This window comes from Leptodactylus fuscus, unplaced genomic scaffold (assembly GCF_031893055.1).
Source record: "Leptodactylus fuscus isolate aLepFus1 unplaced genomic scaffold, aLepFus1.hap2 HAP2_SCAFFOLD_630, whole genome shotgun sequence".
NCBI lineage: Eukaryota > Metazoa > Chordata > Amphibia > Anura > Leptodactylidae > Leptodactylus > Leptodactylus fuscus.
This window is the reverse complement of record NW_027440663.1, coordinates 45,605-73,537: the sequence shown is the minus strand read 5'-3', so window position 1 is coordinate 73,537 and position 27,933 is coordinate 45,605. Positions and strand designations below refer to the sequence as shown.

General features: G+C 50.5%; 1 protein-coding gene across 2 annotated transcripts; it reads left to right on the top strand.

Moving 5' to 3' along the window:
- The first annotated feature begins 70 nt into the window (after window positions 1–70).
- LOC142188682 (rho-related BTB domain-containing protein 2-like) lies at window positions 71–27,307 on the top strand. 2 transcript variants are annotated; one of them, XM_075261922.1, is made up of 9 exons: window positions 71–277; window positions 363–466; window positions 11,303–11,488; window positions 11,571–12,571; window positions 20,726–20,844; window positions 21,193–21,343; window positions 23,658–23,746; window positions 23,832–23,937; window positions 24,010–27,307. In XM_075261922.1, exons 1-9 carry the CDS (start codon window positions 86–88, stop codon window positions 24,192–24,194), a joined length of 2,133 nt encoding a protein of 710 aa, XP_075118023.1. In that variant the 5' UTR covers window positions 71–85; the 3' UTR covers window positions 24,195–27,307. The 2 variants fall into 2 exon arrangements, with proteins under 2 accessions (XP_075118023.1, XP_075118022.1); XM_075261921.1 differs by lacking the exon at window positions 71–277 and having other exon boundaries at window positions 385–466; window positions 11,364–11,488.
- Window positions 27,308–27,933: the final 626 nt, after the last annotated feature.

Sequence of the window (27,933 nt, the reverse complement as noted above, 5' to 3'; positions counted from 1 at the left end):
TTTTTGTACTAGGCCCCAGTTCTGTAGATTGTGGGGTCTCCTTCTGAGTGTCTAATCCCTGCTCTTGTCTCTACAGACCTACCTTATGGATACTGACCTGGATTATGAGCGGCCTAATGTGGAAACCATTAAGTGTGTGGTGGTAGGAGACAACGCCGTTGGTAAGACCCGACTGATCTGTGCTCGAGCCTGCAATGCCACCCTCACCCAGTACCAGCTGCTCGCCACTCACGTCCCCACTGTATGGGCCATTGACCAGTACAGAGTATGCCAAGAGGTAGGTGGCATCCATCAGTGGTGGGGTCATGTAACCTCCTGATTGTGGAGGGGTTAATGTTATCAGGTTTTCTTTCCTCCTGCAGGTTCTGGAGCGCTCCCGTGATGTGGTGGATGAAGTTAGTGTCTCACTGCGTCTCTGGGACACATTTGGAGACCACCACAAGGACAGGCGCTTTGCATATGGGAGGTGAGAAGCTTACAGGGGTCCCTGCCAAATATCGGGGGGGAAAAAATGCATCAAAGCCAAGCATGTAGGAAAGTGAGCCACCTATCATGACCAATAATGGGGAACCATGTAACTCACCCACTGATTGTAAGAGTGATAATAGGTCTAGTGGTGCAGGAGGATTCAGGACAGCGCGGTCTAGTGACATGGAGAAAGACAGGAGAGCACAACCCACCAGGAGAGGAGGATCCTAGTGAGTGTGGTCTGGTGGGTGAGGAGGATGGAGGAGAGCGTGGTCTTCTGGGTGAGGGGGATAGAGGAGAGCATGGTCTGGTGGGTGAGGGGGATGGAGGAGAGTGTGGTCTGGTGGGTGAGGGGGATGTAGGAGAGCATGGTCTGGTGGGTGAGGGGGATGGAGGAGAGCATGGTCTGGTGGGTGAGGAGGATGGAGGAGAGCGTGGTCTGGTGGGTGAGGAGTATGGAGGAGAGCATGGTCTGGTGGGTGAGGAGGATGGAGGAGAGCGTGGTCTGGTGGGTGAGGAGGATGGAGGAGAGCGTGGTCTGGTGGGTGAGGAGGATGGAGGAGAGCGTGGTCTGGTGGGTGAGGAGGATGGAGGAGAGCGTGGTCTGGTGGTAGAGGAGTATGGAGGAGAGCGTGGTCTGGTGGGTGAGGAGGATGGAGGAAAGCGTGGTCTGGTGGGTGAGGAGGATGGAGGAGAGCGTGGTCTGGTGGGTGAGGAGGATGGAGGAGAGCGTGGTCTGGTGGTAGAGGAGTATGGAGGAGAGCGTGGTCTGGTGGGTGAGGAGGATGGAGGAAAGCGTGGTCTGGTGGTAGAGGAGTATGGAGGAGAGCGTGGTCTGGTGGGTGAGGAGGATGGAGGAGAGCGTGGTCTGGTGGGTGAGGAGGATGGAGGAGAGCGTGGTCTGGTGGGTGAGGGGGATGGAGGAGAGCGTGGTCTGGTGGGTGAGGAGGATGGAGGAGAGCGTGGTCTGGTGGGTGAGGAGGATGGAGGAGAGCGTGGTCTGGTGGGTGAGGAGGATGGAGGAGAGCGTGGTCTGGTGGGTGAGGAGGATGGAGGAGAGCGTGGTCTGGTGGGTGAGGAGGATGGAGGAGAGCGTGGTCTGGTGGATGAGGGGGATGTAGGAGAGCGTGGTCTTCTGGGTGAGGGGGATAGAGGAGAGCGTGGTCTGGTGGGTGAGGGGGATGGAGGAGAGTGTGGTCTGGTGGGTGAGGAGGATGGAGGAGAGCGTGGTCTGGTGGGTGAGGGGGATGGAGGAGAGCGTGGTCTGGTGGGTGAGGAGGATGGAGGAGAGCGTGGTCTGGTGGGTGAGGAGGATGGAGGAGAGCGTGGTCTGGTGGGTGAGGAGGATGGAGGAGAGCGTGGTCTGGTGGGTGAGGAGGATGGAGGAGAGCGTGGTCTGGTGGGTGAGGAGTATGGAGGAGAGCGTGGTCTGGTGGGTGAGGAGGATGGAGGAAAGCGTGGTCTGGTGGTAGAGGAGTATGGAGGAGAGCGTGGTCTGGTGGGTGAGGAGGATGGAGGAGAGCGTGGTCTGGTGGGTGAGGAGGATGGAGGAGAGCATGGTCTGGTGGGTGAGGAGGATGGAGGAAAGCGTGGTCTGGTGGTAGAGGAGTATGGAGGAGAGCGTGGTCTGGTGGGTGAGGAGGATGGAGGAGAGCATGGTCTGGTGGGTGAGGAGGATGGAGGAGAGCGTGGTCTGGTGGGTGAGGAGGATGGAGGAGAGCGTGGTCTGGTGGGTGAGGGGGATGGAGGAGAGCGTGGTCTGGTGGGTGAGGGGGATGGAGGAGAGCGTGGTCTGGTGGGTGAGGAGGATGGAGGAGAGCGTGGTCTGGTGGGTGAGGGGGATGGAGGAGAGCGTGGTCTGGTGGGTGAGGAGGATGGAGGAGAGCGTGGTCTGGTGGGTGAGGGGGATGGAGGAGAGCATGGTCTGGTGGGTGAGGAGGATGGAGGAGAGCGTGGTCTGGTGGGTGAGGAGGATGGAGGAGAGCGTGGTCTGGTGGGTGAGGAGGATGGAGGAGAGCGTGGTCTGGTGGGTGAGGGGGATGGAGGAGAGCGTGGTCTGGTGGGTGAGGGGGATGGAGGAGAGCGTGGTCTGGTGGGTGAGGAGGATGGAGGAGAGCGTGGTCTGGTGGGTGAGGGGGATGGAGGAGAGCGTGGTCTGGTGGGTGAGGAGGATGGAGGAGAGCGTGGTCTGGTGGGTGAGGGGGATGGAGGAGAGCGTGGTCTGGTGGGTGAGGAGGATGGAGGAGAGCGTGGTCTGGTGGGTGAGGAGGATGGAGGAGAGCGTGGTCTGGTGGGTGAGGAGGATGGAGGAGAGCGTGGTCTTCTGGGTGAGGGGGATAGAGGAGAGCATGGTCTGGTGGGTGAGGGGGATGGAGGAGAGTGTGGTCTGGTGGGTGAGGGGGATGTAGGAGAGCATGGTCTGGTGGGTGAGGGGGATGTAGGAGAGCGTGGTCTTCTGGGTGAGGGTGACCTGTGTATTACACTCTGTTTTCGGAGGGTCGGTGACCTGTGTATTACACCCTGTTATCGGAGGGTCGGTGACCTGTGTATTACACCCTGTTCTCGGAGGGTCGGTGACCTGTGTATTACACCCTGTTTTCGGAGGGTCGGTGACCTGTGTATTACACCCTGTTTTCGGAGGGTCGGTGACCTGTGTATTACACCCTGTTTTCGGAGGGTCGGTGACCTGTGTATTACACCCTGTTTTCGGAGGGTCGGTGACCTGTGTATTACACCCTGTTTTCGGAGGGTCGGTGACCTGTGTATTACACCCTGTTTTCGGAGGGTCGGTGACCTGTGTATTACACCCTGTTTTCGGAGGGTCGGTGACCTGTGTATTACACCCTGTTTTCGGAGGGTCGGTGACCTGTGTATTACACCCTGTTCTCGGAGGGTCGGTGACCTGTGTATTACACCCTGTTATCGGAGGGTCGGTGACCTGTGTATTACACCCTGTTATCGGAGGGTCGTGACCTGTGTATTACACCCTGTTATCGGAGGGTCGGTGACCTGTGTATTACACCGTCTCCTCAGCGGGTCGGTGACCTGTGTATTACACCCTGTTATCGGAGGGTCGGTGACCTGTGTATTACACCCTGTTATCGGAGGGTCGGTGACCTGTGTATTACACCCTGTTATCGGAGGGTCGGTGACCTGTGTATTACACCCTGTTCTCGGAGGGTCGGTGACCTGTGTATTACACCCTGTTCTCGGAGGGTCGGTGACCTGTGTATTACACTCTGTTCTCGGAGGGTCGGTGACCTGTGTATTACACCCTGTTATCGGAGGGTCGGTGACCTGTATATTACACTCTGTTCTCGGAGGGTCGGTGACCTGTGTATTACACTCTGTTCTCGGAGGGTCGGTGACCTGTGTATTACACCCTGTTCTCGGAGGGTCGGTGACCTGTGTATTACACCCTGTTATCGGAGGGTCGGTGACCGGTGTATTACACTCTGTTCTCGGTGGGTTGGTGACCTGTGTATTACACCCTGTTATCGGAGGGTCGGTGACCTGTGTATTACACCCTGTTCTCGGAGGGTCGGTGACCGGTGTATTACACCCTGTTATCGGAGGGTCGGTGACCTGTGTATTACACTCTGTTCTCGGAGGGTCGGTGACCTGTGTATTACACCCTGTTCTCGGAGGGTCGGTGACCTGTGTATTACACCGTCTCCTCAGAGGGTCGGTGACCTGTGTATTACACCCTGTTATCGGAGGGTTGGTGACCTGTGTATTACACCCTGTTATCGGAGGGTCGGTGACCTGTGTATTACACCCTGTTATCGGAGGGTCGGTGACCTGTGTATTACACCCTGTTCTCGGAGGGTCGGTGACCTGTGTATTACACTCTGTTCTCGGAGGGTCGGTGACCTGTGTATTACACCCTGTTCTCGGAGGGTCAGTGACCTGTGTATTACACCCTGTTATCGGAGGGTCGGTGACCTGTGTATTACACCCTGTTATCGGAGGGTCGGTGACCTGTGTATTACACTCTGTTATCGGAGGGTCGGTGACCTGTGTATTACACTCTGTTCTCGGAGGGTCGGTGACCTGTGTATTACACTCTGTTATCGGAGGGTCGGTGACCTGTGTATTACACTCTGTTATCGGAGGGTCGGTGACCTGTGTATTACACCCTGTTTTCGGAGGGTCGGTGACCTGTGTATTACACTCTGTTATCGGAGGGTCGGTGACCTGTGTATTACACCCTGTTCTCGGAGGGTCGGTGACCGGTGTATTACACTCTGTTTTCGGAGGGTCGGTGACCTGTGTATTACACCCTGTTTTCGGAGGGTCGGTGACCTGTGTATTACACCCTGTTTTCGGAGGGTCGGTGACCTGTGTATTACACCCTGTTTTCGGAGGGTCGGTGACCTGTGTATTACACCCTGTTATCGGAGGGTCGGTGACCTGTGTATTACACTCTGTTCTCGGAGGGTCGGTGACCTGTGTATTACACTCTGTTCTCGGAGGGTCGGTGACCTGTGTATTACACCGTCTCCTCAGAGGGTCGGTGACCTGTGTATTACACCCTGTTATCGGAGGGTCGGTGACCTGTGTATTACACCCTGTTATCGGAGGGTCGGTGACCTGTGTATTACACTCTGTTCTCGGAGGGTCGGTGACCTGTGTATTACACTCTGTTTTCGGAGGGTCGGTGACCTGTGTATTACACTCTGTTATCGGAGGGTCGGTGACCTGTGTATTACACTCTGTTCTCGGAGGGTCGGTGACCTGTGTATTACACTCTGTTATCGGAGGGTCGGTGACCTGTGTATTACACCCTGTTATCGGAGGGTCGGTGACCTGTGTATTACACCCTGTTATCGGAGGGTCGGTGACCTGTGTATTACACCCTGTTATCGGAGGGTCGGTGACCTGTGTATTACACCCTGTTATCGGAGGGTCGGTGACCTGTGTATTACACCCTGTTATCGGAGGGTCGGTGACCTGTGTATTACACCTTGTTCTCGGAGGGTCGGTGACCTGTGTATTAGACCGTCTCCTCAGAGGGTTGGTGACCTGTGTATTACACCCTGTTATCGGAGGGTCGGTGACCTGTGTATTACACTGTGTTCTCGGAGGGTCGGTGACCTGTGTATTACACTGTGTTCTCGGAGGGTCGGTGACCTGTGTATTACACTGTGTTCTCGGAGGGTCGGTGACCTGTGTATTACACTCTGTTATCGGAGGGTCGGTGACCTGTGTATTACACCCTGTTATCGGAGGGTCGGTGACCTGTGTATTACACCCTGTTATCGGAGGGTCGGTGACCTGTGTATTACACCCTGTTATCGGAGGGTCGGTGACCTGTGTATTACACCCTGTTATCGGAGGGTCGGTGACCTGTGTATTACACCCTGTTCTCGGAGGGTCGGTGACCTGTGTATTAGACCGTCTCCTCAGAGGGTTGGTGACCTGTGTATTACACCCTGTTATCGGAGGGTCGGTGACCTGTGTATTACACTGTGTTCTCGGAGGGTCGGTGACCTGTGTATTACACTGTGTTCTCGGAGGGTCGGTGACCTGTGTATTACACTGTGTTCTCGGAGGGTCGGTGACCTGTGTATTACACTCTGTTATCGGAGGGTCGGTGACCTGTGTATTACACCCTGTTATCGGAGGGTCGGTGACCTGTGTATTACACCCTGTTATCGGAGGGTCGGTGACCTGTGTATTACACCCTGTTATCGGAGGGTCGGTGACCTGTGTATTACACTCTGTTATCGGAGGGTCGGTGACCTGTGTATTACACTCTGTTATCGGAGGGTCGGTGACCTGTGTATTACACCCTGTTATCGGAGGGTCGGTGACCTGTGTATTACACTCTGTTATCGGAGGGTCGGTGACCTGTGTATTACACCCTGTTATCGGAGGGTCGGTGACCTGTGTATTACACCCTGTTATCGGAGGGTCGGTGACCTGTGTATTACACCCTGTTATCGGAGGGTCGGTGACCTGTGTATTACACCCTGTTCTCGGAGGGTCGGTGACCTGTGTATTACACCCTGTTCTCGGAGGGTCGGTGACCTGTGTATTACACTGTGTTCTCGGAGGGTCGGTGACCTGTGTATTACACTGTGTTCTCGGAGGGTCGGTGACCTGTGTATTACACTCTGTTTTCGGAGGGTCGGTGACCTGTGTATTACACTCTGTTATCGGAGGGTCGGTGACCTGTGTATTACACTCTGTTCTCGGAGGGTCGGTGACCTGTGTATTACACTCTGTTATCGGAGGGTCGGTGACCTGTGTATTACACCCTGTTATCGGAGGGTCGGTGACCTGTGTATTACACCCTGTTATCGGAGGGTCGGTGACCTGTGTATTACACCCTGTTATCGGAGGGTCGGTGACCTGTGTATTACACCCTGTTCTCGGAGGGTCGGTGACCTGTGTATTAGACCGTCTCCTCAGAGGGTTGGTGACCTGTGTATTACACCCTGTTATCGGAGGGTCGGTGACCTGTGTATTACACTGTGTTCTCGGAGGGTCGGTGACCTGTGTATTACACTGTGTTCTCGGAGGGTCGGTGACCTGTGTATTACACTGTGTTCTCGGAGGGTCGGTGACCTGTGTATTACACTCTGTTATCGGAGGGTCGGTGACCTGTGTATTACACCCTGTTATCGGAGGGTCGGTGACCTGTGTATTACACCCTGTTATCGGAGGGTCGGTGACCTGTGTATTACACCCTGTTATCGGAGGGTCGGTGACCTGTGTATTACACCCTGTTATCGGAGGGTCGGTGACCTGTGTATTACACCCTGTTCTCGGAGGGTCGGTGACCTGTGTATTAGACCGTCTCCTCAGAGGGTTGGTGACCTGTGTATTACACCCTGTTATCGGAGGGTCGGTGACCTGTGTATTACACTGTGTTCTCGGAGGGTCGGTGACCTGTGTATTACACTGTGTTCTCGGAGGGTCGGTGACCTGTGTATTACACTGTGTTCTCGGAGGGTCGGTGACCTGTGTATTACACTCTGTTATCGGAGGGTCGGTGACCTGTGTATTACACCCTGTTATCGGAGGGTCGGTGACCTGTGTATTACACCCTGTTATCGGAGGGTCGGTGACCTGTGTATTACACCCTGTTATCGGAGGGTCGGTGACCTGTGTATTACACTCTGTTATCGGAGGGTCGGTGACCTGTGTATTACACTCTGTTATCGGAGGGTCGGTGACCTGTGTATTACACCCTGTTATCGGAGGGTCGGTGACCTGTGTATTACACTCTGTTATCGGAGGGTCGGTGACCTGTGTATTACACCCTGTTATCGGAGGGTCGGTGACCTGTGTATTACACCCTGTTATCGGAGGGTCGGTGACCTGTGTATTACACCCTGTTATCGGAGGGTCGGTGACCTGTGTATTACACCCTGTTCTCGGAGGGTCGGTGACCTGTGTATTACACCCTGTTCTCGGAGGGTCGGTGACCTGTGTATTACACTGTGTTCTCGGAGGGTCGGTGACCTGTGTATTACACTGTGTTCTCGGAGGGTCGGTGACCTGTGTATTACACCCTGTTATCGGAGGGTCGGTGACCTGTGTATTACACTCTGTTATCGGAGGGTCGGTGACCTGTGTATTACACCCTGTTATCGGAGGGTCGGTGACCTGTGTATTACACCCTGTTATCGGAGGGTCGGTGACCTGTGTATTACACCCTGTTATCGGAGGGTCGGTGACCTGTGTATTACACCCTGTTATCGGAGGGTCGGTGACCTGTGTATTACACCCTGTTCTCGGAGGGTCGGTGACCTGTGTATTACACCCTGTTCTCGGAGGGTCGGTGACCTGTCTATTACACCCTGTTCTCGGAGGGTCGGTGACCTGTGTATTACACCCTGTTCTCGGAGGGTCGGTGACCTGTGTATTACACCCTGTTCTCGGAGGGTCGGTGACCTGTGTATTACACCCTGTTCTCGGAGGGTCGGTGACCTGTGTATTACACCCTGTTCTCGGAGGGTCGGTGACCTGTGTATTACACTCTGTTCTCGGAGGGTCGGTGACCTGTGTATTACACCCTGTTATCGGAGGGTCGGTGACCTGTGTATTACACCCTGTTATCGGAGGGTCGGTGACCTGTGTATTACACCCTGTTCTCGGAGGGTCGGTGACCTGTGTATTACACCCTGTTCTCGGAGGGTCGGTGACCTGTGTAGCTCAGATATCTGATGACGTTCCGGACATGTTTCTGGCTGGAGGTTTCCTTCTCCTCTCCTGTCTGGAGACCTCCATATACTGCTGCCCCTACTACAGGTCCTCATACTATATATACCCCGTCTATGTCCTCAGCCCATCCCTGCAGATATATTACCGCCTCCAGCACACAGGACACCGCGGCTTCCGCTGTCACATCCTGACCTGGTCACGGCCTCACCTTCTCACTTCCTGCAACGCTCTGTGTACTGCATATAAGGAACAACCGTATAGGATTCTACTGTGAGGACCTGCCCTATAGCCGGGCCCATCATATATGTCTATGGGGTAATACAAGGGTGTGAGAGGGTGCAGAGGTAACACGTGAGTGTGACACTATAGAAGGAGAAGGTACACGTGAGTGTGACACTATAGAAGGAGAAGGTACACGTGAGTGTGACACTATAGAAGGAGAAGGTACACGTGAGTGTGACACTATAGAAGGAGAAGGTACACGTGAGTGTGACACTATAGAAGGAGAAGGTACACGTGAGTGTGACACTATAGAAGGAGAAGGTACACGTGAGTGTGACACTATAGAAGGAGAAGGTACACGTGAGTGTGACACTATAGAAGGAGAAGGTACACGTGAGTGTGACACTATAGAAGGAGAAGGTACACGTGAGTGTGACACTATAGAAGGAGAAGGTACACGTGAGTGTGACACTATAGAAGGAGAAGGTACACGTGAGTGTGACACTATAGAAGGAGAAGGTACACGTGAGTGTGAGGGGATAGATGGAGAAGGTACACGTGAGGGGATAGATGGCGAAGATCCATGTGAGGGGATAGATGGTAGAAGGTCCATGTGAGGGGATAGATGGAGAAGGTCCATGTGAGGGGATAGATGGTAGAAGGTCCATGTGAGGGGATAGATGGTAGAAGGTCCATGTGAGGGGATAGATGGTAGAAGGTCCATGTGAGGGGATAGATGGTAGAAGGTCCATGTGAGGGGATAGATGGTAGAAGGTCCATGTGAGGGGATAGATGGTAGAAGGTCCATGTGAGGGGATAGATGGTAGAAGGTCCATGTGAGGGGATAGATGGTAGAAGGTCCATGTGAGGGGATAGATGACCCCCTCCATGTGAGGGGATAGATGGTAGAAGGTCCATGTGAGGGGATAGATGGAGAAGGTACACGTGAGGGGATAGATGGCGAAGATCCATGTGAGGGGATAGATGGTAGAAGGTCCATGTGAGGGGATAGATGGAGAAGGTCCATGTGAGGGGATAGATGGTAGAAGGTCCATGTGAGGGGATAGATGGTAGAAGGTCCATGTGAGGGGATAGATGGTAGAAGGTCCATGTGAGGGGATAGATGGTAGAAGGTCCATGTGAGGGGATAGATGGTAGAAGGTCCATGTGAGGGGATAGATGGTAGAAGGTCCATGTGAGGGGATAGATGGTAGAAGGTCCATGTGAGGGGATAGATGACCCCCTCCATGTGAGGGGATAGATGGTAGAAGGTCCATGTGAGGGGATAGATGGTAGAAGGTCCATGTGAGGGGATTGATGGTAGAAGGTCCATGTGAGGGGATAGATGGAGAAGGTCCATGTGAGGGGATTGATGGTAGAAGGTCCATGTGAGGGGATAGATGGTAGAAGGTCCATGTGAGGGGATAGATGGTAGAAGGTCCATGTGAGGGGATAGATGGTAGAAGGTCCATGTGAGGGGATAGATGGTAGAAGGTCCATGTGAGGGGATAGAGGGTAGAAGGTCCATGTGAGAGGATAGAGGGTAGAAGGTCCATGTGAAGGGATTGATGGTAGAAGGTCCATGTGAGGGGACAGATGGAGAAGGTCCATGTGAAGGGATTGATGGTAGAAGGTCCATGTGAGGGGACAGATGGAGAAGGTCCATGTGAGGGGATAGATGGAGAAGGTCCATGTGAGGGGATAGATGGAGAAGGTCCATGTGAGGGGATAGATGGAGAAGGTCCATGTGAGGGGATAGATGGAGAAGGTCCATGTGAGGGGATAGATGGAGAAGGTCCATGTGAGGGGATAGATGGAGAAGGTCCATGTGAGGGGATAGATGGTAGAAGGTCCATGTGAGGGGATAGATGGTAGAAGGTCCATGTGAGGGGATAGAGGGTAGAAGGTCCATGTGAGAGGATAGATGGAGAAGGTCCATGTGAGGGGATAGATGGAGAAGGTCCATGTGAGGGGATAGATGGAGAAGGTCCATGTGAGGGGATAGATGGAGAAGGTCCATGTGAGGGGATAGATGGAGAAGGTCCATGTGAGGGGATAGATGGAGAAGGTCCATGTGAAGGGATTGATGGTAGAAGGTCCATGTGAGAGGATAGATGGAGAAGGTCCATGTGAGGGGATAGATGGTAGAAGGTCCATGTGAGGGGATAGATGGTAGAAGGTCCATGTGAGGGGATAGATGGCAGAAGGTCCATGTGAGGGGATAGATGACCCCCTCCATGTGAGGGGATAGATGGTAGAAGGTCCATGTGAGGGGATAGATGGTAGAAGGTCCATGTGAGAGGATAGATGGAGAAGGTCCATGTGAGGGGATAGATGGAGAAGGTCCATGTGAGAGGTTGTTTCCACACATCGGCCCTTATTGGTACTGTGGCTGCTTTGGCTTCCCCTGATGGTTGGGTTGTCATCTTCTCGGCAGGTCTGACGTGGTGGTGCTTTGCTTTTCATTGGCTAATCCTCATTCTTTGCGTCATGTCAAGAGCATGTGGCTGCCGGAAATCAAACATTTCTGCCCCCGAACTCCTGTGGTGCTGGTGGGGTGCCAGCTGGACCTGCGGTATGCTGATCTGGACGCTGTGAACCGTGCCCGCCGCCCCCTGGCCAAGTGAGTGTTTTGTCAGCCGCTGCTGTAGATCATTGAGTCCATGTGACAAGTTGTAATAGTTCTTTCTGTCTTTTGGTCTCAGACCTATAAAGCCTACAGATATCCTGTCTCCAGAGACCGGGCATGAGGTGGCCAAGGAACTAGGCATTCCCTACTATGAGACCAGTGTGGTGGCTCAGTTTGGGGTCAAGGACGTTTTTGACAATGCCATCCGTGCAGCCCTCATTTCCAGAAGACATTTGCAGTTTTGGAAGTCTCACTTAAAGAAGGTCCAACGTCCACTGCTCCAGGCCCCGTTCCTACCGCCTAAGCCTCCTCCACCCATCATACACCTCCCAGATCCCCCGCAGTGCAGTGGCCAAGGTCCTGCTGCCCTGTTCCGCACCCCGCTATGTGCTGATGTAGTATTCCAGCTGCTGAGTGGACAGAAGATCTTTGCCCATAAAGTCTATTTGGCCACTGCCTGTTCCAAATTTTATGATCTCTTCTCATTAGAGTTGTCACCTGTTGAAATGAATGCTGAGAATCCAACACAGTGGAGTTCAGGGGTGACCGAACCTTTAAGGGCTAAGAACCTAGTCACGGATGGTAAACGTGACTCTCCAAACGTGAGGCTGACCTTAAATGGAAAGCCTCTTACTCTTAGAACTTTTGGCAAGGATAAAGATGATAGTGATGGTGGTGGTGGTGATCATCTTAATGGTGGGCAAAATGTTCCCCTTGGTTGGGGCAGGAAGTTATCAGATTGGGGTAGAGGCTTCGTCAATGTAAAAATAGACATTGTAGAAGATCCTTTAACACAGCGTAGAAGGCCAATGATGGTTCTCCAGATGGATGGGCTAATCCAGGAGAAGCCACTGAGGGCAGTGCTGGAGTATTTATACACAGGACAACTAAACCAGAGCAGGGCCGAGCTCATGCAGATCGCCACCATAGCCGAAGCCTTAGAGGTCTTTGACCTTCGTATGATGGTCTCCAACCTGCTGAACAAAGAAGGATTCATGAATCAGGAGATCACAAAAGCCTTTCATGTCAGGAGAGCGAACCGGATTCGGGAGTGTCTGAACCGAGGTCTTTTCTCTGGTAAGTGTCCACATTGGAAGAGATGTCTGGGTGGTTTTCATGGTGGTATCTATGGAGTGCTTATTACAAGTTCTCTCGGTCTCTTGAGTGTAAGACATGGCGGATGACGTGTGGCATCATTTACCACACCTTTCCTTGCCTCTCATCTAGACCTCATTCTGCACTGAGGAGTCCTAGATAGGGCAGAAAGGACTGGGTGGGATTCCCAGGGGTGGATTGCGCCTGGTAAGAACATGGTTCATGATGGTCTTCTTAGTATAGTTCCATCCTTTTAGGTAGGACACTACAACATGTCGGGGGATGACGGTCATGGTGGTCTTCTTAGTATAGTTCCACCCTTTTAGGTAGGACACTACGACATGTCGGGGGATGACGGTCAAGGTGGTCTTCTTAGTATAGTTCCACCCTTTTAGGTAGGACACTACGACATGTCGGGGGATGACGGTCATGGTGGTCTTCTTAGTATAGTTCCACCTGTTTAGGTAGGACACTACGACATGTCGGGGGATGACGGTCAAGGTGGTCTTCTTAGTATAGTTCCACCCTTTTAGGTAGGACACTACGACATGTCGGGGGATGACGGTCATGGTGGTCTTCTTAGTATAGTTCCACCTGTTTAGGTAGGACACTACAACATGTCGGGGGATGACGGTCATGGTGGTCTTCTTAGTATAGTTCCACCCTTTTAGGTAGGACACGACATGTCGGGGGATGACGGTCAAGGTGGTCTTCTTAGTATAGTTCCACCCTTTTAGGTAGGACACTACAACATGTCGGGGGATGTCGGTCATGGTGGTCTTCTTAGTATAGTTCCACCCTTTTAGGTAGGACACTACAACATGTCGGGGGATGACGGTCATGGTGGTCTTCTTAGTATAGTTCCACCCTTTTAGGTAGGACACTACGACATGTCGGGGGATGACGGTCATGGTGGTCTTCTTAGTATAGTTCCACCCTTTTTGGTAGGACACTACAACATGTCGGGGGATGACGGTCATGGTGGTCTTCTTAGTATAGTTCCACCCTTTTAGGTAGGACACTACGACATGTCGGGGGATGACGGTCAAGGTGGTCTTCTTAGTATAGTTCCACTCTTTTAGGTAGGACACTACAACATGTGGGGGGATGACGGTCATGGTGGTCTTCTTAGTATAGTTCCACCCTTTTAGGTAGGACACTACAACATGTCGGGGGATGACGGTCATGATGGTCTTCTTAGTATAGTTCCACCCTTTTAGGTAGGACACTACGACATGTCGGGGGATGACGGTCATGATGGTCTTCTTAGTATAGTTCCACCCTTTTAGGTAGGACACTACAACATGTCGGGGGATGACGGTCATGGTGGTCTTCTTAGTATAGTTCCACCCTTTTAGGTAGGACACTACGACATGTCGGGGGATGACGGTCATGATGGTCTTCTTAGTATAGTTCCACCCTTTTAGGTAGGACACTACGACATGTCGGGGGATGACGGTCAAGGTGGTCTTCTTAGTATAGTTCCACCCTTTTAGGTAGGACACTACGACATGTCGGGGGATGTCGGTCATGGTGGTCTTCTTAGTATGGTTCCACCTGTTTAGGTAGGACACTACGACATGTCGGGATGACGGTCATGGTGGTCTTCTTAGTATAGTTCCACCTGTTTAGGTAGAACACTACAACATGTCGGGGATGACGGTCATGGTGGTCTTCTTAGTATAGTTCCACCCTTTTAGGTAGGACACTACAACATGTCGGAGGATGACGGTCATGGTGGTCTTCTTAGTATAGTTCCACCCTTTTAGGTAGGACACTACGACATGTCGGGGGATGACGGTCATGGTGGTCTTCTTAGTATAGTTCCAGCTGTTTAGGTAGGACACTACAACATGTCAGGGGATGACGGTCATGGTGGTCTTCTTAGTATAGTTCCACCCGTTTAGGTAGGACACTACGACATGTCAGGGCATGTCGGTCATGGTGGTCTTCTTAGTATAGTTCCACCCTTTTAGGTAGGACACTACGACATGTCGGGGGATGACGGTCATGGTGGTCTTCTTAGTATAGTTCCACCCTTTTTGGTAGGACACTACAACATGTCGGGGGATGACGGTCATGGTGGTCTTCTTAGTATAGTTCCACCCTTTTAGGTAGGACACTACGACATGTCGGGGGATGACGGTCAAGGTGGTCTTCTTAGTATAGTTCCACTCTTTTAGGTAGGACACTACAACATGTGGGGGGATGACGGTCATGGTGGTCTTCTTAGTATAGTTCCACCCTTTTAGGTAGGACACTACAACATGTCGGGGGATGACGGTCATGATGGTCTTCTTAGTATAGTTCCACCCTTTTAGGTAGGACACTACGACATGTCGGGGGATGACGGTCATGATGGTCTTCTTAGTATAGTTCCACCCTTTTAGGTAGGACACTACAACATGTCGGGGGATGACGGTCATGGTGGTCTTCTTAGTATAGTTCCACCCTTTTAGGTAGGACACTACGACATGTCGGGGGATGACGGTCATGATGGTCTTCTTAGTATAGTTCCACCCTTTTAGGTAGGACACTACGACATGTCGGGGGATGACGGTCAAGGTGGTCTTCTTAGTATAGTTCCACCCTTTTAGGTAGGACACTACGACATGTCGGGGGATGTCGGTCATGGTGGTCTTCTTAGTATGGTTCCACCTGTTTAGGTAGGACACTACGACATGTCGGGATGACGGTCATGGTGGTCTTCTTAGTATAGTTCCACCTGTTTAGGTAGAACACTACAACATGTCGGGGATGACGGTCATGGTGGTCTTCTTAGTATAGTTCCACCCTTTTAGGTAGGACACTACAACATGTCGGAGGATGACGGTCATGGTGGTCTTCTTAGTATAGTTCCACCCTTTTAGGTAGGACACTACGACATGTCGGGGGATGACGGTCATGGTGGTCTTCTTAGTATAGTTCCAGCTGTTTAGGTAGGACACTACAACATGTCAGGGGATGACGGTCATGGTGGTCTTCTTAGTATAGTTCCACCCTTTTAGGTAGGACACTACGACATGTCGGGGCATGTCGGTCATGGTGGTCTTCTTAGTATAGTTCCACCCTTTTAGGTAGGACACTATGACATGTCAGGGGATGTCGGTCATGGTGGTCTTCTTAGTATAGTTCCACCCTTTTAGGTAGGACACTACGACATGTCGGGGGATGACGGTCAAGGTGGTCTTCTTAGTATAGTTCCACCCTTTTAGGTAGGACACTACGACATGTCGGGGGATGTCGGTCATGGTGGTCTTCTTAGTATAGTTCCAGCTGTTTAGGTAGGACACTACAACATGTCGGGGGATGTCGGTCATGGCGGTCTTCTTACTATAGTTCCACCTGTTTAGGTAGGACACTACGACATGTCAGGGGATGACGGTCATGGTGGTCTTCTTAGTATAGTTCCACCCTTTTTAGGTAGGACACTACAACATGTCGGGGGATGACGGTCATGGTGGTCTTCTTAGTATAGTTCCACCCTTTTTAGGTAGGACACTACAACATGTCGGGGATGACGGTCATGGTGGTCTTCTTAGTATAGTTCCACCCTTTTAGGTAGGACACGACATGTCGGGGGATGACGGTCAAGGTGGTCTTCTTAGTATAGTTCCACCCTTTTAGGTAGGACACTACAACATGTCGGGGATGTCGGTCATGGTGGTCTTCTTAGTATAGTTCCATATTTTAGGTAGAACACTACGGCATGTCAGGGGATGACGGTCATGGTGGTTTTCTTAGTATGGTTCCACCTGTTTAGGTAGGACACTACAACATGTCGGGGGATGACGGTCATGGTGGTCTTCTTAGTATAGTTCCATCCTTTTAGGTAGGACACTACAACATGTCAGGGGATGACGGTCATGGTGGTCTTCTTAGTATAGTTCCACCCTTTTAGGTAGGACACTACAACATGTCGGGGGATGACGGTCATGGTGGTCTTCTTAGTATAGTTCCACCCTTTTAGGTAGGACACTACGACATGTCGGGGGATGACGGTCAAGGTGGTCTTCTTAGTATAGTTCCACCCTTTTAGGTAGGACACTACAACATGTCGGGGGATGACGGTCATGGTGGTCTTCTTAGTATAGTTCCACCCTTTTAGGTAGGACACTACAACATGTCGGGGGATGACGGTCATGGTGGTCTTCTTAGTATAGTTCCACCCTTTTAGGTAGGACACTACGACATGTCGGGGGATGTCGGTCATGGTGGTCTTCTTAGTATAGTTCCACCCTTTTAGGTAGGAAACTACGACATGTCGGGGGATGTCGGTCATGGTGGTCTTCTTAGTATAGTTCCACCCTTTTAGGTAGGACACTACGACATGTCGGGGGATGACGGTCAAGGTGGTCTTCTTAGTATAGTTCCACCCTTTTAGGTAGGACACTACGACATGTCGGGGGATGACGGTCATGGTGGTCTTCTTAGTATAGTTCCACCCTTTTAGGTAGGACACTACGACATGTCGGGGGATGACGGTCATGATGGTCTTCTTAGTATAGTTCCATCCTTTTAGGTAGGACACTACAACATGTCGGGGGATGACGGTCATGGTGGTCTTCTTAGTATAGTTCCACCCTTTTAGGTAGGACACTACGACATGTCGGGGGATGACGGTCAAGGTGGTCTTCTTAGTATAGTTCCACCCTTTTAGGTAGGACACTACGACATGTCGGGGGATGTCGGTCATGGTGGTCTTCTTAGTATGGTTCCACCTGTTTAGGTAGGACACTACGACATGTCGGGGGATGACGGTCATGGTGGTCTTCTTAGTATAGTTCCACCTGTTTAGGTAGGACACTACGACATGTCGGGGGATGACGGTCATGGTGGTCTTCTTAGTATAGTTCCACCCTTTTAGGTAGGACACTACGACATGTCGGGGGATGACGGTCAAGGTGGTCTTCTTAGTATAGTTCCACCCTTTTAGGTAGGACACTACGACATGTCGGGGGATGTCGGTCATGGTGGTCTTCTTAGTATAGTTCCACCCGTTTAGGTAGGACAATACAACATGTCGGGGGATGTCGGTCATGGTGGTCTTCTTAGTATAGTTCCACCCTTTTTAGGTAGGACACTACGACATGTCGGGGGATGACGGTCATGGTGGTCTTCTTAGTATAGTTCCACCCTTTTAGGTAGGACACTACGACATGTCAGGGCATGTCGGTCATGGTGGTCTTCTTAGTATAGTTCCACCCTTTTAGGTAGGACACTACGACATGTCAGGGGATGTCGGTCATGGTGGTCTTCTTAGTATAGTTCCACCCTTTTAGGTAGGACACTACGACATGTCAGGGCATATCGGTCATGGTGGTCTTCTTAGTATAGTTCCACCCTTTTTGGTAGGACACTACGACATGTCGGAGGATGACGGTCATGGTGGTCTTCTTAGTGTAGTTCCACCTGTTTAGGTAGGACACTACGACATGTCAGGAGATGATGGTCATGATGGTCTTCTTAGTATAGTTCCAACTGTTTAGGTAGGACAATACAACATGTCGGGGGATGATGGTCATGGTGGTCTTCTTAGTATAGTTCCACCTGTTTAGGTAGGACACTACGACATGTCGGGGGATGACGGTCAAGGTGGTCTTCTTAGTATAGTTCCACCCTTTTAGGTAGGACACTACAACATGTCGGGGGATGACGGTCATGGTGGTCTTCTTAGTATAGTTCCACCCTTTTAGGTAGGACACTACAACATGTCGGGGGATGACGGTCATGGTGGTCTTCTTAGTATAGTTCCACCCTTTTAGGTAGGACACTACGACATGTCGGGGGATGACGGTCAAGGTGGTCTTCTTAGTATAGTTCCACCCTTTTAGGTAGGACACTACGACATGTCGGGGGATGACGGTCATGGTGGTCTTCTTAGTATAGTTCCACCCTTTTAGGTAGGACACTACGACATGTCGGGGGATGACGGTCATGATGGTCTTCTTAGTATAGTTCCATCCTTTTAGGTAGGACACTACAACATGTCGGGGGATGACGGTCATGGTGGTCTTCTTAGTATAGTTCCACCCTTTTAGGTAGGACACTACGACATGTCGGGGGATGACGGTCAAGGTGGTCTTCTTAGTATAGTTCCACCCTTTTAGGTAGGACACTACGACATGTCGGGGGATGTCGGTCATGGTGGTCTTCTTAGTATAGTTCCACCCGTTTAGGTAGGACAATACAACATGTCGGGGGATGTCGGTCATGGTGGTCTTCTTAGTATAGTTCCACCCTTTTTAGGTAGGACACTACGACATGTCGGGGGATGACGGTCATGGTGGTCTTCTTAGTATAGTTCCACCCTTTTAGGTAGGACACTACGACATGTCAGGGCATGTCGGTCATGGTGGTCTTCTTAGTATAGTTCCACCCTTTTAGGTAGGACACTATGACATGTCAGGGGATGTCGGTCATGGTGGTCTTCTTAGTATAGTTCCACCCTTTTAGGTAGGACACTACGACATGTCAGGGCATATCGGTCATGGTGGTCTTCTTAGTATAGTTCCACCCTTTTTGGTAGGACACTACGACATGTCGGAGGATGACGGTCATGGTGGTCTTCTTAGTGTAGTTCCACCTGTTTAGGTAGGACACTACGACATGTCAGGAGATGATGGTCATGATGGTCTTCTTAGTATAGTTCCAACTGTTTAGGTAGGACAATACAACATGTCGGGGGATGATGGTCATGGTGGTCTTCTTAGTATAGTTCCACCTGTTTAGGTAGGACACTACGACATGTCGGGGGATGACGGTCAAGGTGGTCTTCTTAGTATAGTTCCACCCTTTTAGGTAGGACACTACAACATGTCGGGGGATGACGGTCATGGTGGTCTTCTTAGTATAGTTCCACCCTTTTAGGTAGGACACTACGACATGTCGGGGGATGACGGTCATGGTGGTCTTCTTAGTATAGTTCCACCCTTTTAGGTAGGACACTACGACATGTCAGGGGATGTCGGTCATGGTGGTCTTCTTAGTATAGTTCCACCCTTTTAGGTAGGACACTACGACATGTCGGGGGATGACGGTCATGGTGGTCTTCTTAGTATAGTTCCACCCTTTTAGGTAGGACACTACGACATGTCAGGGCATGTCGGTCATGGTGGTCTTCTTAGTATAGTTCCACCCTTTTAGGTAGGACACTATGACATGTCAGGGGATGTCGGTCATGGTGGTCTTCTTAGTATAGTTCCACCCTTTTTGGTAGGACACTACGACATGTCGGAGGATGACGGTCATGGTGGTCTTCTTAGTATAGTTCCACCCTTTTTGGTAGGACACTACGACATGTCGGAGGATGACGGTCATGGTGGTCTTCTTAGTATAGTTCCACCTGTTTAGGTAGGACACTACGACATGTCAGGAGATGATGGTCATGATGGTCTTCTTAGTATAGTTCCAACTGTTTAGGTAGGACAATACAACATGTCGGGGGATGATGGTCATGGTGGTCTTCTTAGTATAGTTCCACCTGTTTAGGTAGGACACTACGACATGTCGGGGGATGACGGTCACGGTGGTCTTCTTAGTATAGTTCCACCTGTTTAGGTAGGACACTACGACATGTTGGGGGATGACGGTCATGGTGGTCTTCTTAGTATAGTTCCATATTTTAGGTAGGACACTACGGCATGTCAGGGGATGACGGTCATGGTGGTTTTCTTAGTGTAGTTCCACCTGTTTAGGTAGGACACTACGGCATGTCAGGGGATGACGGTCATGGTGGTTTTCTTAGTATGGTTCCTTATTTTAGGTAGGACACTACAACATATCAATGGATGACAGTCATGATGGTCTTCTTAGTATGGTTCCATATTTTATGTAGGACACTACGACATGTCGGGGATGACGGTCATGGTGGTCTTCTTAGTATAGTTCCACCTGTTTAGGTAGGACACTACGACATGTTGGGGGATGATGGTCATGGTGGTCTTCTTAGTATAGTTCCACCTGTTTAGGTAGGACACTACGACATGTTGGGGGATGATGGTCATCTGCAGGTCCTCAGAGGACAGGGTGTTCAGGGTGAGTTCTTGGGTCATGGGGCAGTTTGTATTCTGGGTTTTTTTTTTTTACTTTTCCCCGTTGATGCCCCCACTAAATGTGCCTCTGTCCTCCCGTCAGATGTGGTGTTTACAGTGGATGACGGCCCCGTGCCTGCCCACAAGCCGCTTCTGATTGCAAACTGTGACTGGATGGTGGCCTTGTTCCGAGGCTCGTTCCGGGAGAGCTTCACTGGAGGGGTAATGTCACTTATTTTTAGTGTATGTTATCCAGGCGGATGTGTATATAAAGTGTTTGCAGAGGACACGGAGTGGGGGAGGGTGCAGTTACCCACATGTAGCCTCATGTCTCTTACTCTAGTCACATCCAGAGCTGCCGTGTGTTGTTGGAGATGTGGCCCAGCAGCACTCTGGAATACAATCCAGGACATGAGCAGTCACCGGCAGGAGGGGGCGCCTCACATGACACCTATTTTCAGGGCTGCACACTTTAGGGTGCTGTGACTTGCAGTAGCTTCTATTTCCAGGTGGGGGGGGATCTGGTCACTATCATTACATAATGAGGGGTTCCCCTTGTCTATCTCGCAGGTCTCCCTGCCCGACACGTCGTCCTCCTGTCTGCGGGCGGTTCTGGAGTATTTGTATCTGGGTCACTTCTCGCCGAGGCCTGAGCTGGACTGTACAGAACTCCTGGTCCTGAGTAACCGGCTGTGTCTGCCCCATCTGCAGGCTCTGACTGGTGAGACCACCGGGGGGCGCAAAATATATAGACCAGAGGGGCACATACTATAGACCAGTACTGCAGGGGGAGGGGGGGCACATACAGTCCTATGAAAAAGTTTGGGCACCCCTATTAATCTTAATCATTTTTTGTTCTAAATATTTTGGTGTTTGCAGCAGCCATTTCAGTTTGATATATCTAATAACTGATGGACACAGTAATATTTCAGGATCGAAATGAGGTTTATTGTACTAACAGAAAATGTGCAATATGCATTAAACCAAAATTTGACCGGTGCAAAAGTATGGGCACCCTTATCATTTTATTGATTTGAATACTCCTAACTACTTTTTACTGACTTACTAAAGCACAAAATTGGTTTTGTAACCTCAGTGAGCTTTGAACTTCATAGCCAGATGTATCCAATCATAAGAAAAGGTATTTAAGGTGGCCAATTGCAAGTTGATCTCCTATTTGAATCTCCTCTGAAGAGTGGCATCATGGGCTACTCAAAACAACTCTCAAATGATCTGAAAACAAAGATTGTTCAACATAGTTGTTCAGGGGAAGGATACAAAACGTTGTCTCAGAGATTTAACCTGTCAGTTTCCACTGTGAGGAACATAGTAAGGAAATGGAAGAGCACAGGGACAGTTCTTGTTAAGCCCAGAAGTGGCAGGCCAAGAAAAATATCAGAAAGGCAGAGAAGAAGAATGGTGAGAACAGTCCAGGACAATCCACAGACACCTCCAAAGAGCTGCAGCATCATCTTGCTGCAGATGGTGTCACTGTGCATCGGTAACTATACAGCGCACTTTGCACAAGGAGAAGCTGTATGGGAGAGTGATGAGAAAGAAGCCGTTTCTGCACGTACGCCACAAATAGAGTTGCCTGAGGTATGAAAAAGCACATTTGGACAAGGCAGCTTCATTTTGGAAACAAAAATTGAGTTGTTTGGTTATAAAAAAATGCGTTATGCATGGCGTCCAAAAAGAAACAGCATTCCAAGAAAAACACATGCTACCCACTGTAAGATTTGGTGGAGGTTCCATCATGCTTTGGGGCTGTGTGGCCAATGCCGGCATCGGGAATCTTGGTAAAGTTGAGGGTCGCATGGATTCCACTCAGTATCAGCAGATTCTTGAGAATAATGTTCAAGAATCAGTGACGAAGTTGAAGTTACGCCGGGGATGGATATTTCAGCAAGACAATGATCCAAAACACCGCTCCAAATCCTCAGGCATTCATGCAGAGGAACAATTACAATGTTCTGGAATGGCCATCCCAGTCCCCAGACCTGAATATCATTGAACATCTGTGGGATGATTGGAAGCGGGCTGTCCATGCTCGGCCACCATCTAACTTAACTGAACTTGAATTGTTTGTCCAAAATACCTTTATCCAGGATCCAGGAACTGATTAAAAGCTACAGGAAGCGACTAGAGGCTGTTATCTTTGCAAAAGGAGGATCTACTAAATATTAATGTCACTTTTCTGTTGAGGTGCCCATACTTTTGCACCGGTCAAATTTTGGTTTAATGCATATTGCACATTTTCTGTTAGTACAATAAACCTCATTTCAATCCTGAAATATTACTGTGTCCATCAGTTATTAGATATATCAAACTGAAATGGCTGCTGCAAACACCAAAATATTTAGAACTAAAAATGATTAAGATTAATAGGGGTGCCCAAACTTTTTCATAGGACTGTACTATAGACCAGTACTGCAGGGGGGGGCACATACTATAGACCAGTACTGCAGAGGGGGGGCAGGCACATACTATAGACCAGTACTGCCTGTATCTAAGACGGTTGTGATGTCACTAGCCAGCCTGTATCTAAGCCGGTTGTGATGTCACTAATCAGCCTGTAGCTAAGCCAGTTGTGATGTCACTTGCCAGCCTGTATCTAGGCCGGTTGTGATGTCACTAGAGTCAGCCTGTATCTAAGCCCATTGTGATGTCACTAGTCAGCCTGTATCTAAGCTAGCTGTGATGTCACTAGTCAGCCTGTATCTAAGCCAGCTGTGATGTCACTAGTCAGCCTGTATCTAAGCCCACTGTGATGTCACTAGTCAGCCTGTATCTAAGCCCATTGTGATGTCACTAGTCAGGCTGTATCTAAGCCAGCTATCTTTGCCTGCCCCGTGTCCCGGCTGTCCTTGCTGTCGCTGACATTTCCTCCGCGCTGCTTCCTCCACTATAGCTGATCAATGTGACCTCCAGATAGCGGGTGACCTTCCCTGCGGCACGTCCGTGGTGTACACGGCTGGATACCCCGGCTGTGTGGGTGCAGAGAGCGTGTTACATGTAACGTGTTCTCGTTCTAGAACAACACGCTGTGGACGAGCTCCTGGCCTCCTATGTACATGGAGCAGATATAGATGGACAAGTCCTCCTGTACCTGGACATTGCACAGGTGAGGACTGATGGGTGGGGGTGATGCCACGAGGCAAGTGGACGTGTCCTGTCAGGGTGACTGACCTTGTCCATCTCTTTCCTAGTTCCATAATGCCAAGCAGCTGACGGACTGGTGCCTGCACTACATCTGCACCAACTACAACGCCGTGTGCCGGAAGTTCCCCCGGGAGATGAAGTACATGTCTCCAGGTGAGGTGGTGGAGGGTCACGGAGAGAACGTGGCGGGGCAGAGGCCACAACGTCTTGACTTTCTATCCTCAGATAATAAGAGCCACTTTGAGCGCTGTCGCTGGCCTCCGGTGTGGTATCTGAAGGAGGAGGACCGCTACCTGCGCAGCAAGAAGGAGCGCGAGCGCGAAGAGGAGATGATCCGTAAGCAGCACAGCAAAAGCAAGTGGTGTTTCTGGCGGCCATCGACCTCGGCTTCCTCATCGTCTGTGTCCTGAGGCCGGCGGCTCTTGTGCCTTCCATGGAGGAGAAGATGAGCCCGTCCCTGATACTCTCCAGATGGCGTGGCTTCTTAATTGCACTACACCGAGCACACAAGCCGACGCAACCGTAACCACTTGGGATATTCTAAACATGGAGACACCACAAGCTAAACCGTGACCACTGAGCGTCTGGCCAAAGATTCCCTGGGTGGTGCCCGGTAGTGGAGGATCCTGCGGTGAAGCGTTGCGTGGTGTTGCGCCATAAGTCAGTATTTGCTGAAGTATTTTACGAGGGCAGTCGCCATATTGGGCTGCGTTCTAATGGAGAATGAGCTGTAGTAGACGTGTGCAGCCATAGAGCTGGCCCCTCCCTCTACATGCTTCTAACATGCTCAACGCCTTGTTACATGCCACACGACACATGCCACAAGTTGGAGCTTATGTTACACATATGTCTGTAGTGTGGTTAGGACATTTCCCCCATTACATGCATATGTGCATGTATGTAGTGGTATTACATGCATGTGCATGCACTTTACGGTCCATTTAGTATTACATATGTTTTGGGTTTGCCTCCTGGTGGTGCCTCGTGGCCTCACAAGATGGTGGACGGCGCTCCGGTGAAGGAGGTTTCTTGCTTGGCATTAGAAGTGTAGAGGGCAAGTCTTCAGTATTTACTATTGTTTCCTGGTCTTACATTTCAAGTGATGCGGCCACCAACCCCACCAATGAGACCACCACCAAAGTCTCTACTGATTGGTGGTTGTAGTGACCATGCATGTTGACCATGTTGGTATCAGGATGGGTGGTGGAGCACCATGTGGTATAACTATAATGGGGCGGAGGCACCATGTGATACCAGGAGGAGTCACTGTGTCCATGTTTCTGGTCTGGAGCTTCTCCCTCACGTTCTGTTACATCCTATAATAGTTACCCTTAGTCTCCATCTTCCCAGCAGATCAGTCATGGTCGGCCTTGAGATCAGTATTGGGTTCTCCACTTGGTGACACCATGTTTACATCTTTGCGGTGCAGCCTTACAGCCTGGAGAACGTGCGGCGTGAAGGTGGGGATGTAATGGAAGGTGTAGTGGGCTGCTCTGACCATTGTCTATCGGTTGTGTTTGATGTCTCGGATTCTGTGTCGTGATGACCTTCTCTTTGGAGGTCCAGCCGTTTACTTTTCGTGATAGTCCAGATGAGGAGACCTTCTGGCGACACGACAACATACTGTGAGCTCCTGTTGCCTGACTCTGGCATCTTGTAGCATGCGGTGAATGTCAGACGCTCAGTAGACCTTTGGATGGCGCTTTTTTTTTGCTTTTTAATGAGATGTGGTTCCTTAGTGGTTGCTTTGGCCTTCACCTCTGTTCCTGTGACCTCCACACGTTGGGACTCTCTCAGATCTATGACTCTCACCAGAAGCCTGACCTCCCGGCACGGAAGGGAAATGAGACTTTTTCTATTCTTGTTGTTTGGACTTTTTATGCTGACCACCTCAGTCCTTCACCCAAGATGCCAAAACAGCAGCCACGTTCCTTGTCCTGGTCATGGGAGGAGCCAAGTAGGGAGGCTCTTCCTTCACGACTAATCTCACATGTTTACAGCACAAAACCCGTCCTGCAAAAAAACAAAGAAAGAAACTTGCTTCACGACCTCTGTGCCTTTACCAACCCGACGGGAACTGGACAAGTAGTGTGTCCTGTCACTGTAGTAGTCTGACCGATCAAAATCCTGGCTGGGATGTTCAACAACCCCCCTAGCTCCACCAATCTCATATGCCACCCCTTCTGTCTGAATGGTATGGTCCATTGTATCTGCTTATGTCCCTTCGCTATCCTCCCTGCATGTTGCTAACCCTTCCATTCACATTGTTGGACACCAGGATCCAACTCTAAGGGATTGTATGATAAGAGAACATGGCGCCTCTGTGTGAGCTACAACACCAGCCCAGCCCATGGTCAACACGGCCACCATGTTGTTCTTTTGCCATACTGTCCCTTTAAAAGGGTTTTGAGGGACTTTGATATTGATGGGCATTGATGTCATATAGGGTTGAGCGATCGGGAAAGATCGGATCACGATCAGCGATCAAGCAAATTTCATGATCGGGATTGGCTGGAAAATGATCGGAAATCGGATTTTAAAATTGATCCTGAAATCTCAAGATCGTCTCAACCCTGATGTCATATGAACGGAGACCCTACTCCTGATACCACCTACTGACCAACTATCTGAAGGGGCAGCTATGCTCCGACTGTCACTATCTCAGTCCCGGAGAACTCCTTTAGGTCCACTTGCTTTCCCTGTAGTGGTTATGAAGAATTGATGCCATTTCTTGTCTCTCCCTCCTGACCGCTTGGATAGTCATTGCACGTCACGTAATGGTATGATCCAGGAAGACTCATAAAAACCATTGGATCAGGTTTCAGCTTTGAGGTTTTTTTTATCTCATTGGTAGCTCCAGCTCAGGCTGCACTGATCCATGGGACAAGTTGTTATAGACACCCTCCTTACCTGCCCCCCTTTTGGGATGGTATGACCCAGTGCCTTGCAGTTTGGATGTAGTGTTCCATACATCTCATGTGCTTTGCATGACTTGTGCTTCTACTTTCCTGCTTGTGATGGGATCACATTAGTTTGGATGGTGGTCCTACATGGAATGCAGTGCCTTCCACCTGACTTTCTGGAATGGAATGGTCTATGGTGTGGTCCTTCTGATTTTGGTATTATTTTATGCTCTGTCCATCAGATTGCGATGGTGTGGCCCATAGTATGGCTGGTGCTTGCCTTGCGTTGTGTTGCAGTGCGGTGTCGTTGAGGACTGAAGGTCGTGTAGACTTGCTGGTTGATGTCTGGGATGTGACCACAGCACAAAGCAGTGACTGCTCCTCCTCCACAGACGTGGTCCATGGCAGAAGCTTCTCTGTAGGGTCGGAGGATGCTGCCTGACCAGGGTGATGTTTGTGGCCGGAGGATGTGGCAGAGATTTGTGGAGCTGAAGGGGTTACAGAAGTTTTTTCCTATACAAGGGCTGTTTGTAATGTTTTGTTTTTTATTGACCTTTCTATATGACGGATAGTAACCGAGACTCTGCCTCCAGCTGCCTGCAAAGACCAATAAACTTTTCTATGGTTACCCCTGTGAGTGTGTGCTCAATGAGACTCCATCATGGGATGAGGGCAACGGACATGGGTGGGGGTTCTGCAGATTCCTCTCATGTTACCAGTCACATTTATGGATGAGATATCCGATAGGATAGTCTATAACATGATGGGAGTCTCACGTTCCGAGCTGTAGTGGACGACGTCTATGGTTACGTGGCCTATGGGTACAGTTTTGCACAAGTTGGGGTTCTCTTGGTCTAGAGTTCAGAATGGAGCACGAGGTTGTATTGGCCGCCACCAGTGTTACATGAGATCCTGCAGTATATATATATATATATATATATATATATATCTCACTACAGTTCCTCTCGGACATCCCTTATGGCAGTACAGAGATGTGTTGTAGCCGGTTGTCAGATTTTCCATGATGTCCTGATGTGAAGGTTCCTCTTACTGTTCCAGCTTTATGACCTCCAACCAAGGCTGAGGACTAACAACATCAGATGAAAAAAAGAGTATGCCGGGGTTTATGTGGAGGCCCTGAGACATTGTCTGCAGTACATGGACCTCACATGTTACATTGCACTGTCCCTTCTGTATATGTCAGGAAGATATCTCAGATGGTCTACAGCTGTATATCCCACCTATA

What these genes read in the sequence shown, in the direction of transcription:
- LOC142188682 (XM_075261922.1), top strand. Translation starts at nt 86, where the DNA reads ATGGATACTGACCTGGATTATGAGCGGCCTAATGTGGAAACCATTAAG. An exon ending in AGGCGCTTTGCATATGGGAG is followed by an intron (nt 467 to 11,302) that starts GTGAGAAGCTTA and finishes TCTTCTCGGCAG; the next exon opens with GTCTGACGTGGTGGTGCTTT. An exon ending in GATGAAGTACATGTCTCCAG is followed by an intron (nt 23,938 to 24,009) that starts GTGAGGTGGTGG and finishes TTCTATCCTCAG; the next exon opens with ATAATAAGAGCCACTTTGAG.